The 15,488-nt window shown below is 31.8% G+C and overlaps 1 protein-coding gene across 3 annotated transcripts in view; it reads left to right on the forward strand.

Moving 5' to 3' along the window:
• Ss18 (SS18 subunit of BAF chromatin remodeling complex) overlaps positions 1-15,488 on the forward strand; it is a 79,368-nt gene that overhangs the window by 57,997 nt on the left and 5,883 nt on the right. Inside the window, exons 5-9 of one of the 3 annotated variants that reach the window (XM_015482467.2) lie at positions 1,492-1,659; positions 2,290-2,394; positions 5,271-5,363; positions 6,075-6,197; positions 8,984-9,117. In XM_015482467.2, the coding sequence (XP_015337953.1) occupies positions 1,492-1,659; positions 2,290-2,394; positions 5,271-5,363; positions 6,075-6,197; positions 8,984-9,117 (623 nt within the window). The remainder of the gene's footprint in view (positions 1-1,491; positions 1,660-2,289; positions 2,395-5,270; positions 5,364-6,074; positions 6,198-8,983; positions 9,118-15,488) is intronic. The other 2 variants (XM_015482468.2, XM_048806410.1) reach the window with 2 other exon arrangements.

The raw sequence follows: 15,488 nt of genomic DNA on the forward strand, positions 1-15,488 counted from the left end.
TTTATTTTATTTATTTATTTATCTGTGGTGCTGAGGATCGAACCCAGTGCCTCACACATACTAGGCAAGCGCTCTACCACTGAGCCACAACCCCAGCCCTAGAACATTTTTACAGCAAAACTTGTTTCTGAACTACAGACCAAATATAGCTTATTTTTTTTAGTAGAGCTAATGAAAAATAGTGGAACAGGTATATGCTTTGAAATCAGATTTGAGATTTGTCTTAGTCCCAACTAGTGTCTATTAGTTATATAATCTTGATCTTTGGATTTCTTGGCTGAAAATTTGAAATTTAAAAAAAAAAAACAATTTGGGATTGTTGTCTGGTAGTTAGTTGTTAGGGGTTTATAGGAAATGAATGTGAAAGCATGTAACTGGCAGTGTAACTGTGCATTAAATGTTAAGTTTTCTTCCTCTCTACTCTCACTGAGCTACTTAGTTCCTATTATTAAGAGTTTATTTCCTTGTTGAAAAAAGGGCCGGGAGTAACTTTTGAAAAGACTTATTTTACAATGATAAAATTAAAAGGAAAAGAAGAATTTGGAAAAAAAAGTAGAACAGAATAAGATGAATAGGAGAAAAACATTAGCTTTGAGAGAGCATTCCTTTGGATAAAATATTTCTTTACTTAGAAAGTATTTCTGCTTACTTTGTTACTATTATGATAGGTCAGTAATACTTTTAAAGAGGTGATTTTGCTTTGCATTGTTTTCGGTTGTTTATTTAAATAGTTGAATGATGAGCTCTTGGCTCTTCTAGGCAGGTTTTCCTGTAAAACTTTTCCAGGCTCTTGATTGTTTCTTTGCCTTTTATACTTTCTTCTTAAATTGTCCCCAGGACAGTCAAGGAGGGAGTATTTGTAGCTGTATAAACAGTAGACTGGCAGTGACTCAGGAGGCTGAAGGAAGAGGATTGCAAATTCAAGATCAGCCTCAGCAATTTAGTGAGGCCCTATCTCAAAATAAAAAGAACTGGGGATATGGCTCCAATGTGCCCCTGGGTTCAGTCCCCAGTCCTAAAATTAAATTTATGAAATTCTACTGATGTGTTTGCGAATGTTTGTATAATTACCTTTTCTGTCATTATTAAGTGGCTATTCAAAATAAAACAAAATAGAAATCCAGGAATTTGATTTATTTCTCTTCATTTGACTACTGACTTGTGTATTTCTAAAAAGGTGGTATAGGTAAATATTAGTTAGAACATGGAAAATATATACATTCAAGATATTCATATATTTTATCTATTTTGTCTTTATTTATTTATTGAATGACTAGAATACTGCTCTAGGGGTCAACTACCATATATTGGTTGTTTATATCCTTATTTATAGGGTTTTTTAAGGTGTGGGAGCTTTAATTCAAAGATTTGCTTTTAAGTTGATTTTATTATGTTTATTATATATTTTGTATTATAAACAGAATCTTGTAATTCTCTGAAGATGTTAAAATTCTGTGCAAAAAAAATTATGTGCATAATGTTTATTTTTAGGTCCAATGATGCATCAGCAGCCCCCTTCTCAGCAATACAATATGCCACAAGGAGGTGGGCAGCATTACCAAGGACAGCAGCCACCCATGGGAATGATGGGTCAAGTTAACCAAGGCAATCATATGATGGGTCAGAGACAGATTCCTCCCTATAGACCACCTCAACAGGGTAAGATTACATTTGGAAAATTTCCTGCTTAATATTAATAACAGTAATTGAAAGGCTTTGAGTTTAGTGAACTTTTTGTCTAGGCATAGTCGGGGTTTTTTGTTGTTATTCCCCCACCTCCAAAGACAGTGGATGTAGTAGGTATGAAGGGTCCTAAGAGTCATTAAATAAATAGGAACTTCCTGATACACATCTTTCTCTTATCCTAAAATTTTTATATCAAAAACTTGCTAATTTGCATCAGGAAATACTGTTTTCTCTTTTAGAAGTTTAGAATATATGGCTAGGAACAAGCCCAATTTTATCTTGATGTGCTCTAATATCAAAATGAAAAGGAAATTAATCTTCTACTAAGTTGAACCTATTTTTAAGAACTTAGTATTTGTTTTTTCTGAGTTGTTTTGTTTGATATTGCATGTGTGGTCTTAACGTTAATTTTAGTAAATGTGGTATGTAGAATTACTGTGTTTCTATGTTTGTGTGTGTATATGAATAATTAAAAGTACCAGAAATGCCAAAGTGTTGGAGGGGAATCTGCATCTGAAAAATAATCTCTCATTACATCAGAATAGAAAGCCTTTGATGACAGAGAACGAATTATTTACATCTTGACTGGTTGTGGTTTTTCAGGCCCACCACAGCAGTACTCAGGCCAGGAAGACTATTATGGGGACCAATACAGTCATGGTGGACAAGGTCCTCCAGAAGGCATGAACCAGCAATATTACCCTGATGGTAATCTCTCCTAACGTTAACCTTCCCATTTTCTATCCCTGCCCGACATTAATGTAGACAGTGAAGATGAAGAAACTATCAATTTGTTTCTTCTGAATTTAGAAACACTTTAGTAATTTAAGTATTAGTTTATAACCTAATTCAAAGTATATTTTGAGTAGCTATTCCATTAGTACCATCAGGAATCACATTCTGTCATTGGAATCCTTTTTGTATATAAGAGGATCCTTTCATATCTGTGATTGCTCATTTGAACTGAAGCGAATGTTATTGATTTACTTTTTTTTAAATAACAGCTTTATCAAGATACAATTCACATACTATAAAATTCAGCTATTGGTTTACTTTTATACATTGTATAAATACATGGAGAATATAGTTCTCGAATATCAGTTAACATTGCATACTTCTCAAAGAACAATGTTCTGTTGTGTACATTAGTGTTGGATTTGAGAAGAATTAGGGGGACTGTACTCTATCACAGGATATATAGATTTGTATAGATTTAGTAGAATAAGCAAGATAATTTAGAAACCAGATTTTTAGTTATTCAGCTTAGTGGGTTTCTTTTGTTTTGTTTTTAAAGAGGGAAGGTAGAGTGTGAAAAAATGATTAGTAAAGATCACATTTTAAGAAAATCTAATTAGTAATAATAAAAGTATACAAGTAGGTTTTCACTGTGCAGTTTTTTAAATATTTCTTTGTTTGAAAATTCTTACAATGTAATTTTGAAGAAAAAATAATCCAAATCTGTAGATATGATAAGTCAAGATGTAGTCATATTATAAAATAATTTGTCTTATTATGAAATGATTTCCCAGAAAATTCATTCATAGTAAACTCCTTTGGCATATTTAAGTTACTTAGTAGAGAAACTGAGAATTTTAAAGCTAAAGCATCAGGAGCTGTTGACTAGATACTAATGTAAGCTAGCAAGAAGATATAATTTGGTGTATTTGAAAAATTGTTTCACAAAAACTGGTTTGGGAATATTCAAATGTTAGAGCATGGAGTATATTTAACTATATTCTTCTTTCTGTAATTAGATATTCTTGTAAAATTTAGTTCAGATTTTAACAATTTGAAATACAATTAGGGAAACTTAAAGTGTATTAATATAAAGAAAGGTACATTGGTACTCTAAAGACACTGATTTTTACCACAGAGGCTCTAAATATTACAGGAAGGGCAACCATCTATAATATTTACATCATTAAATGTTTATTAGTGATAATGACATATGTGGATTATTCTTGTTTAGAGAATGATGTATTTTTTGATCTCAGATTTTTCTTGCCATGAATTATTTAGAAAGTTGGCTTTTTTATTTTTTATTTCATATGTACACATCGTATTTAGCTTTTTCTTAAAAAAACTTAGTAATTTTAGTATGGACTATAGATTTTTAAAGAGTTGAAATCAACTTTGTTAAGTTATATTGTTGAAGTTAGTGATTATTTTACTTGTTTAATTTTTAAATGATTTAGTTGAACTTATTTTTTTGGGTCCTAAGTATTTCCTGAAATGTGAAATTTGCCTGATTATAAATATGACCTTTCTATTCAAAATAGATAGGTATGTTATTTTTGTAAATATCAAAACCTTAAGGCTATTGTACTTTTTTATTACAGTAGTGGATTTTTTATTTGTACAGTACCATTTTTGCATTAATGTATATAAGTATGTCTTGATATATGCATTAAATATTCCACTTATAGCAACAATTATTTTCTTAAACAGCATTGGATATTTTTTTCCCCATGTCCAGATAGTAACGTAGATGAGGAGTTGGCAAACTTTTTCTGCAAAGGGCCAGATAATAAATTTTTTAGTCTTGGTAGGACATATTGTCTTGGTCTCAACCACTGAATCCTTACTTTTTTTATGAAAGCAGTTTGACATAGTACTTAAATGAATGGCCATGACTATATTACAATAAAACTTTATTTACAAAAATAGGCCACTGGTTATATAAAGCCTACAGGACACAGTTTGCCTACCTTTGATATAGATAATTACGTAGTGGTTTGGGAATATTCAAATGTTAGAGCACTGAGTATAATATTTATTCATTAACCATATTCTTTCTTCTATAATTAGACATTCTTGTAAAATTCAGTTCAGATTTTAGCAACTTGAAAAGTCGTTTTCTACATTTAGTGAAATTTATTTAAAGGATGAAAATAGAATCTAGTTATCTTACAGGTGAAATTTATTATTTCTTAAAATTGAAGGTGTACCCTAGAATTTAACACTGTTAATTTTAAGAAGGTATATGTTTATGGTACTCCAGAAATATTTTCTAAAGACTTCTAAAGTGGCAGCATTAATAAATATATTTTGCACCTGAAAACACTTTGAGATTATGTGAGAAAATGTTAAGAGTGTGAAAAAATTGGTTTCAGTTTCTTTCAGGGGAAAAAAGTTATGGAGCTCTTTTATATTTTGCATTGTTTTTAGCATATGCTGTGGAATTGGAGACCAGCAGAACAGGTGTTTGACAAAATATGATAATTGCTTCTTTTGTTCATTCTAATTTAATTCAAGTTATTTACATGTGAAAGGCCTAAATGCTTTCATTCTCTTAAAAAAAAAAAGAAGATAAAGTTTTTCCCTCCTCAATGAGGAATATCAGAGTCAAGTCTATAAGTGTAATGTTTCTAAAACTACTGCTTTTTGCTTTAAAAAAATTGCACGTTATCTCAATATGAAAACAGTCACATTTGTAAATATTTGGCTAATGCAATTGAAATTATTTTTTATGTATTTCCATTTCTTTTTCTTTTTTTCAATTTTATCTGAAAGTTTAAATATTTTTAGGGTTTTCACTCAGTGGCCATTAACGTTTCTTCCTGTCTCTTGTCGAATTGATGTAGGTCATAATGATTACGGTTATCAGCAACCGTCGTATCCTGAACAAGGCTACGATAGGCCTTATGAGGATTCCTCACAACATTACTACGAAGGAGGTATCTATATACCTTCACACACATACATATATATCCCCTTCTACAGGAATGAAAATTCTTGCATAAGACAACTTCTACCCATGCAAAGCTCTTGTAGAATACTAGTTGCTGGCTGTCTTAAAAGTTATAGGGAGCCCAAAACAATCAAAATAATTTCCTTACAAATATTTAAAATGTATAACCATGACTTGCCATTTCTAACAACAATAAAAAGACTAAAACATTTAAAAATAATTTTTTCCTCAGTGGAAATTTTCTATTTGAACATAAACCCATCAATCCAATTTTTTTCCCCCTCGTGTGTGTTTACATATGTATAATTTTACATATAAGTATAGTGCCTTTAGGAAACAGCTTGCTGATCTTGTGTAGCTAGTGTGTGCTCTTGTAGCTGTCTTTAATTTTGTCTTTTTTATTTTATTTAGCATAGTCATGATCTTATGACTGTGATGTTCCAGTAAATGTAATGCTCGTATGGCAGAGACGCTGAAAATGCTGCAGTTCAACCTTGCAAAATTGGCTTTAACTGCAGTTTGTTTGGCCGAAATCCTTCTGTTTGGTTTGAGTTTTTCTTTGTTTTGTTAACTTTTAAAAATCAATATGGCATTTTATTTTGTTCTTGTGTTGTTGGCTATGCATCTTAGAGGGAAAAAGTTAATTCAGCAAACTTCTCAGTGTTTTTTTTTTTCCTCTTCTCCAATTATCCTTTAGGAAATTCACAATATGGCCAACAACAGGATGCTTACCAGGGACCCCCTCCACAACAAGGATATCCACCCCAGCAGCAGCAGTACCCAGGGCAGCAGGGCTACCCAGGACAGCAGCAGGGCTATGGTAATAACTTTTAGCAATTTTTATTCCCCCCATCCCAATGTGATGATTTCTTTTTTGAAATATGAAAGTGGAGATATTTAACATTTAGTTTTATAAGAATTAGTTTTTAAAAGTCATAGGTTTAGCCTAGTCTCCTATTAGAGCATTTGTTTAAAATATTCCTCTTAGATAATAATAATCATCCAAAGATCACAAACTAAAGGTAGTTAATTGACCAAAGTTAAGATGTGTAGTCATTTAAAAGACAAGAAAAAGGAATTCTCAGACCTAGTTGGTATTCATGACCAGCCAATAACTTTATATGTGTTTGGAAAACTAATGATTGGGATTAGAATTAACTATATGTACATAACTTGCTTAGCAAATTTGTTTTTAAAAAAGAATAACTGTTAACTACAAAAAATAACATTGAGCTGGGTATGGTGGTGCATGCCTGTAAGCCAAGCAGCTCAGTGAGCTGAGGCAGGAGGATCATGAATTCATCATCAGCATCAATAACTTAGTGAGGCGCTGTATCAAAATAGAATAGAAAAAAGTGGGGCTGGGAATGTTTCTTAAGTGGTTAAATTCCTCTAGATTAAATTTCTGGTTCCAACAATAAATATATAAGTAACACTGAATGATGGGGACCTGCTATCTCAGTCTTAAATTTTAGGCTACTATAGTCATTTTAGAAAATAAGGTTTAATAACATAGAAGTAGCTGCTTTTTAATACTAATACCACCACTTGCTAACTTGGTCTCTTTTTCACATCAGTCATAACTTACTGTTTATAGTAATTGATTTAAGCCCTGCTATTCCTACTGGCACCTTCGTCTACATATGATAGAAAATCTAAAAATCCAAGATCAGGATGAAATTCTCTTGCCCTTTCAACATAAACATTAGAACTGATATTGGGAATCAGGTATATTCCTAAAGAAGAGAAGCTGTGGTTCCTTGATTCTAGATCTGTCTTTAGAACTATTCCATGCATTTATTATTTTTATTTAACAAAGAAGTTTGGCATGATGCCTCGAACCTGTAATTTCAGTGACTCAGGAGGCTGAAGCAGGAGGATTACAAATTCAATACCAGCCTTAGCAACTTAGTGAGACCCTGTCTCAAAATAAAAAATAAAAAGGGCTGGGAATGTAGCTCAGTAGTAAAGAGGACCTGGGTTCAATCTCCAGTACAAAACAAACAAAATGACAACAAATAAACAAAGGAACTTGTTTACCTCTCCCCTTCATGACTATTTAGTGTTTGTATTTGGAATAAATAGAATATTCTGATTTTATTGCATTTGCATAAGAACAAATGTGATGTGACTTAATCAGGCAAATTCATTGACTTAGGAGAAACATAATCCTCATTCAGAAGAGAGGGTTAAAGAAAAGTTAATTGATTTAATAGAAAATTTAAAGTTTTAATAAATGACGATATAGTAAATGATAGATGATTGGATTTATTTAAAATTGGAAATTTATTGTTTTCTGTTGACACTTTCTTCTGTAGTCATTGTTTTTATGCCTGGTTTTGAATGACTGGCAGAAAACATTGAAGTGTCAAAGCTTTTAGCTTATGCTTTATAAAGCATTCTTTACAGTAGATAAGAGTAGAATTTCTAAAATACACACATTTGTTTAGCACACCAAATTAATTCCTTGCTATCTCTGGAACTTGAAATCATTTTTGTGGGTTAAGTATAAAAGGTGATTGATTCTCAGAGTAACCTTTTTTTAAAAAAATTATAGCATTAAAATTATGCATAGTATTTGGGTTCATTTTGACAAGATAAGACATGCAAGGAATTTTATTTTATTCTCCATTCTTCTCCCTTCCCCTTTTCTTTTCCATTCTCCTATTTTCTCTCTCCTCTGTTGAACTTCCTTTCACTACTTTATTTATTTATTTTTGATTGGCATTTTCTACATATATACACAGGTAAAATTCTTTTTGGTACATTTATATATGTATATAACAAGCTATTGTTAAACGGTTAGTTTCCTTCTTTCCTCCCTTCCTCCTGTTCTCCTTCTATTCTACTGATTACCATATATCTTTCTGATGTCCAGTCTTGTTCTCTGCCACCTTCCTTCCCTTATTTTGCTTTAGCTTTAACACATGAGGAAATGTTCTTCTCTTAATTTTCTGAATCTCAACTTATTTCACTCCATTTCCATTCATTTACCAGCAAATGGCATTATTTCATTCTTCTTTATGGCTGAGTAGAACTCCATTTTTCAGAGTAACTTTTGAATCAAGTTTTTTCATATTCAACCTGTGACTTTTCAGATTTTTAGTTTCTGTTTTAAAATACTGTCTAATAAGTTTACTGATATAGAGTATAGCCATAGGATTCCTTTGGTGATGGCATATGTTAATCAATGCTTGGTCTATATTTTGAAATTATTTCATAATTTTTCTTTGAATCTACATCTTTTTCTTTTGTTTCTTGCTTGCTTGCAGTTAACTTTCCATTACAAATTATGAATTTTCAGTGTGTAAATTAATTGTTATTATACTTCATAATTCCTTGAGTATTTCTTCCCCATTTTATTTTATACATTTACTAATATCTAGGACATAACACAAAATAGTTTTTATTGAAGCAGCATTAGAGTATTTCCACTCTTACAACCATTGAAATTTATTTCACAAAGCATTTTGGAAAATCTTGGTACCAAACTTTCCTTTGTAGTTTAGATATGAAAATATAGTAACATCTAATTTAAAACCCTTCTCAAATTCTAGAAACGTACTATATTTTTGCCTAGACTTGTCTTTGTGAATTATTTTATAGGTCCTTCACAGGGTGGTCCAGGTCCTCAGTATCCTAACTATCCACAAGGACAAGGTCAGCAGTATGGGGGTTATAGACCAACACAACCTGGACCACCCCAGCCACCCCAGCAGAGGCCTTATGGATATGACCAGGTAAGTTATTGGGTCAGCTGTGGAACTGTCACCTTGTTTGTTCATTGTTGATTGAGTATTTTTCACTTGAAAGTTCATATTTTCTTCTTTTGTTTCTGGGACATTTGTAAGTAAAAAATAAGTATGTTACTTTTAAGTCTCTTTCATGGGAAGCTAGTATAGTTGATCATAGTCACTCTGACATGTAAAACACATCTTGAAATATGGCAATGGTATGTTCTCATTCTCTCTCTCTCTTTATTTTATCCTTAGGCACACTTAATATAGGTATTTCTTCCTCATGTTTATTGGTGAAAACTTTGCCTTGACTTGGTGAGATTTGAAATCCATCTGTGTTGTTGCTTTTATTAGCTCCCCGCTTATTTCTCGTGCTTCTAGAAGTTGTATGGTTTTAGATTTTACCTTTAAGTCTATGATCCAATTTTGAGTTAATTTATTGATATGTTACAGAATATGAATTGAAGGTTGGTGTGTTTTCTTTTCTACATAGCTAATGTTCTCAGCTGTTGAGGGCTCTTTTCTCTACTGAGTTATCTTTTTACTTTTACTGAAAATCAGTTATCCATAAACATGTCTATTTCTGTTTTATTGATCTGTTTTCATTTCAGTACCATACTGTCTTTATTGTTACAGTTTTATAATAGTCTTGAAATCAGATAGTGCTAGTTTTCCAACTTCATTCTTTTTTCAAAATTGTTTCATCATTGTAGATTCTTTGTGTTTCCATATAAATTTTATAATAAATTTGTTAATTTCTACACAAAGCCTACTTGCATTTTGATTGGAATGTTCTTGAGTCTGTAGATAATTTGGGGAAGATTGTGATGATATCAGTGAGTGTTTCAACATACGAATACAACATGTTCCTTAAAAAAAAATCTTTTCAACAGAACTACTGTTTTCAGTGTATAGATCTTAACATAGCATTTGGCAGAATTATCCCATAATTCTGCTGTTGTAAATTTTTAAAAAATTTCAATTTCCAGTTGGTTGCTAGTATATATAAACATAATTTATTTTTGTATATTGATATTTTATCAGAACTGTAACCTTATTAGTATCATTTGTTATATCTAGTAGTTTTTTTGTAGATTACATCACATTTTCTATACAGAAATATTGTCTTACTTCTTTTTTTCCAAACAGAATGTTGCCCCCTCCTATCTTCCCTGCCTCAACTACAGTTTTAAGTAAAAATATTTAGAGTGGACATTTTTTGTCTTGTTTCTGATCTCAGGTGGGAGGTGATCAGTTCTTCATTCTTATGTAAGGCTTTTTTTTTTTTTTTTTGGTAGATATCTTTTATCAGGTGTGGTATTCCTAGTTTGCTGAGAATTTTGGGGGATTGTGATTTTCTTTTTTTAGTTTGTTAATATATTGAATAACATTGTTTTATCTTCAAATTTTAAGTCAACTTTCTTATTTGAAATATACTCTTATTTGGTCATTGTCCTTATTTGGTGTTATCCTTTCACATATTGGATTTGATTAGCTAAAATTTTGTTTAAAATTTTTCCACCTATTTTCATGAGGAATATTGTATTCAAGTTTTCTTTCCTTATAATGTCTTTGGTTTTGTTATCAAGATCAAGTATTAGTCTATAATAGAGTGATTTGGGAAGAATTCTCCTTCTACATTTTTCTTGCAGAATTAGCAGAAAATTGATAATATTCTTTTTAAAATACTTGGTACAATTTGCCGGTGACTTGGGCTTGGAGATTCTTTGTTTAAGTTTTAAATTACAAATTTAATTTCTTTATTAATTATAGGAGTGTTTAGGTTTTCTGTTTTTCCTTGGGGAACTTTTTTTCTAGAAATTTGTTCATTTATATGTGCTGTTGAATAATTTCTTTATTAATCCTTTTTTAAAGATTTTTTTTAGTTGTAGGTGGACACAATACCTTTATTATTTATTTATTTATATGTGGTGCTGAGGATCGAACCCAGTGCTTCACGCATTAGGCGTGTGTTCTACCACTGAACCACAACCCCAGTCCCTTTATTAATCCTCTTACTAGCTCTAGAATCTATAGTGATAGTACATCTCTCATTTCTGATACTGGTAATTTTTATCTGTCTTTTTTTACCTTGTTTATCTGGCTGGTTTTTATCTACTTCATTGATTTTTGAATTAGCTGTTGGTTTATTTTATTTTGCCCATTTACTCTTCTGTTTTCTGTTTCTTTCTACCAGATCTTTATTATTACTTCTGCTTACTAAAGTTTCATTTGCTTTTATTTTTCTACTTTCTTAAGAAGGGAGCTGCAGCTTCATTGATTTAGGACCTTTCTAATCTAAGTGTTTGATTCCATATAAGTGCTCTGAAGCTGCATTACACAGTTTTTATGTGATCTGTTCTCATTTTCAGTAAGTTTGAACTACATTCTGATTTACTTTTGATTTCTTTTTTGACCCGAGTTATTTAGAAGTTTATGACTTAATTTTTAAATATTTAGAGATTTTCCAGATTTTTTTAAGTTATTGATTTCTAATTTAATTTTGTAATTATAATAGAACATAGTTGCTGTGGCTTGAATTATTTTTTGTTTATTTGGATCTATTTTATGGCCCAGAATGTGGTCTGTGAGGGTATTCTATAAATGTCTATTAGATCAGGTTGGGTGATAATATTGTTTCGTTTCTGGGGATTAAACCCAGGGACACTGTATCAACTGAGCAGCATCCCCAGTCCTTACCCTCACTTTTTTTCTTTTCTTTTTTTTTTTTTTGAGACAGGGTCTACCTAGATTGCCCACAGTGGGCTCAAATTTGTGATCTTCTTGTTTCATTGTCCTATACCTGGGATTGGAGGCATGCACCACAACACCTGTCTGTAGTAAGTCTAGGTATTAGCTGATTTTTTTTTACACATTGAGAAAAGAATATTAAATATTGTCTATAGCAATACATTTTTCTATTTCTCCTTTAGCGTTGTCCAGTTTTGCTTCATGTATTTGGTCTCTACGTTTTTTTTTAAAGAGAGAAAATTTTTTAATATTTATTTTTCAGTTTTTAGGTGGACACAATATCTTTATTTTATTTATTTATTTATTTTATTTTAGAGAGAGAGAATTTTTTTTTAATATTTATTTTTAAGTTTTCGGTGGACACAACATTTTTATTTTATTTTATGTGGTGGTGAGGATCGAATCCAGCGTCTCGCGCATGCCAGGCAAGTGTGTTATCGCGTTAGCCACATCCCCAGTCCTTGGCTCTACATTTTTAAGGCACATAAATCTTTAGAAGTTTTAGTTTTCCTGATGAATTTATTTAACATTATTGGTATGGCTAGGTGTATCATCTTTATTATTTTTTCCCCTATATGTCACATCTGATTGTTCTCTTTTTCTTATTTTGATTTTTTCCTTTTTTTAAAGAATAAGCTTTATTTAAATATATTCACATAACATACAATTCACCATTTTAAAGTGTACTATTGCCAGGCGTGTGGTGTATGTCTGTAATCCCAGCGGCCCCAGAGATTGAGGCAGGAGGGTCTCGAGTTCAAAACCAACCTCAGCAACAAAGAGGCACTAAGCAACTCAGTGAGACCCTGTCTCTATATAAAATACAAAATAGGGCTGGGGATGTGGCTCAGTGGTCAAGTGCCCTGAGTTCAATTCATACTACCCCCAGCCCCAAGTGTTATTCAGTGTTTTATAGTATATCCACAAAGTTCTATAGCCATCACCACTATTTTCAGTTTAGACATTTCACCACCTAAGAAAGAAACTATACTCATTAATAGTCACTCATTTCTTCCTAAATACTCACCCTCAGGCAATAGCTAGTTTGCTTTCTTTCTCTTTGAATTTGCTTATTCTGTACCTTTAAGAAAAAAGGAATCATATAGTAAGTGGTATTTTATGACTAGCATTTTGTTTTCTTTCATTTAGCATAATGTTTTCAGTGTTTGTCCATGTAGTCATTTCAAGTGAAAATAAACCACTTTATGTATTATGGTATAAGAGCCTTAGCATGGCTTACTTTTATTTCTTTTTTTTTCTCAACCTTCATGTTAGTGTTACAAATTTTACTTATACAAATATTATAAACCCTACACTATATGGGATTTATTTTTTTAAAATCATCCTTTAAAGTTATTTAAAGAATAAAGAAAAAAATGTTATACCTACATCTTAACCTACATAGTTCCTGTTTCTTGTACTCTTCATTCCCATGTGTACATACATATGTACCTGGTATCATTTTATTTTGCCTGAAGAACTCCTTTACCATTTCATGAAATAGACATCATCTGGTGATAAATTCTTGCAGCTTTTGTACAGTTAAAAAAATATTTTTTTATCTTCATTTTCGAAAGATATCAACTATGGGTATAGAATCCTAGGTTGACAGATTTTTTTCTTTTTCTTTTTTCTTTTCATAATACCTTTATTTCACTTATTTGTTTGTTTGTTTATTTTTATGTGGTGTTGAGGATTGAACCCAGGGCTTTGCATGTGCTAGGGGAGCGCTCTACTACTGAGCCACAACCCCAGCTCCTAATTTTTTTCTTTTCATACTTTAAAAATGTTTCTCTACTGTCATCTTCTTTACTTTGTTTCCAAGGAGACATTTGCTATTATTCTTTGTCTTAGTGTGTCTTTTTTTCCCCAGCTGCTTTATAAGGTTTTTCTTTCCCTTTATCAAATTGTTTGACTGTAAATTTTTCTCTTCTGCACATTGTAATTAGAGAATTCTTTGTATAGATTTCTTCATGTTTATAATGCTTAGGATTTTTTGAGCTTCTTGGATGTGTAGCTTTTAAATTTTTATCAAACAAGAAAAATTTTTGGTAAAATATTTTTCCTGTCTCTTCCCTAGACTCCTTTCTCTCTTCTGTAACTCATATATGTGTATATTCTTTTTGTTTTGTTTTGTTTCCCCTTGGTACTGGGGATTGAACCCAGGGCCTTGTGCATTCAAGGCAAGCACTCTATCAACTGAGCTATGTCCCCACCCCTCCATATATGTATATATGGCTGTCTGAAGTTGTCCCAAAGCTCACTAATCCTGTTTTTTTAATCAAAAAAATTTTTTTTTAGTTGTAGAAGAACAGAATGCCTTTATTTTATTTATTTGTTTTTTATGTGGTGCTGAGGATCAAACCTAGTGCCTCCCACGTTACAAGCATTCTGCAGGTGAGCTACAGCCCTCACCCTAATCTTCTGTTTTTAAATCTGTTTTTCTTTCCATTTTATTTTGGGTTTTGTTATATCTTGAAATTATCTAATCTTTTCTTTATTGTCTATTTTGTTTTTAATCTTCCTCAAGATTTTTTCTTTAATCTTGGTCATAATAATCTGCACCTCTGGAAGTTTTTATTGGTCCTTTTAAAGTCTTTTTATGTGTCCTTAAAATTTTTGAACATATTAAAGAAAAATTTATGCTTTCTGCTAATTCTTGTCATTTCTGGTCAGCTTTGATGATTGATTTTGTTTCCTCTTTTTTGTGGGTTACATTTTCTTCCTTTAATAATGTATGATAATCTTTGGATTCTAGACATCATGACTATTACTTTGTTGGGGGATAGATATATTTGTATTGCTAGAGATATTCTTGAGCTTTGTTTGAGATTTGGTTTAAGAAATTAGAAGTGCTTTCGTCTTTTCAGATTTCCTTTTAAAATTTTTTTAGGCAGGACCAGTGCAATATCTAATCTTAATTTAAATGTTCCCAACTCTAAAGGTAAAAGCCTTTTGAGTACTCTACCAGTGACCTTTGAAACATAAGGCTTTTTCACTTTAGCTGGCAAAAGGGAATAAGCACCATTTCTGTTCCTATGTGATATTGTTTCTTTTTCTTTATTTTTATTTTTTGGGTACTGGGTATTGAATTCAGGGGTACTTGACCACTGAGCCACAATGCCCAGCTTTTTTTGTATTTTATTTAGAGATGAAGTCTCACTGAATTATTTAGCTCCTCACTTTTGCTGAGGCTGGCTTTGAACTCGATCCTCCTGCCTCAGCCTCCCCAGCCACTGGAATTACAGGCATGTGCCACCAGCCAGATATTGTTTCTTATAATCCTCTTGTATGTTTCTTCCCTCAACCCTGGGTATTTTTCTCACTCATTGGTGTATCAGTACTCTGTTGCATACTTAAGGATTCTTTCCACAGGTCTTTATGTGCAGATCTTTCTCCTCTTGTCCTATTAACTCTAGTTACCTATTTTTCCTCCAGACTCTAAGCTTTATCTCCTTAATTCAGAGCATCTGGCAGGCTCAGCCTGTTTCCCTCTATCCACTACAGCCTGGAAATTCTCGAGGCAGTAAGCTCATCTCATTTGTTTTCTACATCTCAGGATTCTTGTTCTTTGTTGCCTCTGTCCAGTATTCTGAATACAGTTGTTTCATTCATATATATAT

Source organism: Marmota marmota, unplaced genomic scaffold (genome assembly GCF_001458135.2).
Source record: "Marmota marmota marmota unplaced genomic scaffold, marMar, whole genome shotgun sequence".
NCBI classification, from domain to species: Eukaryota; Metazoa; Chordata; class Mammalia; order Rodentia; family Sciuridae; genus Marmota; species Marmota marmota.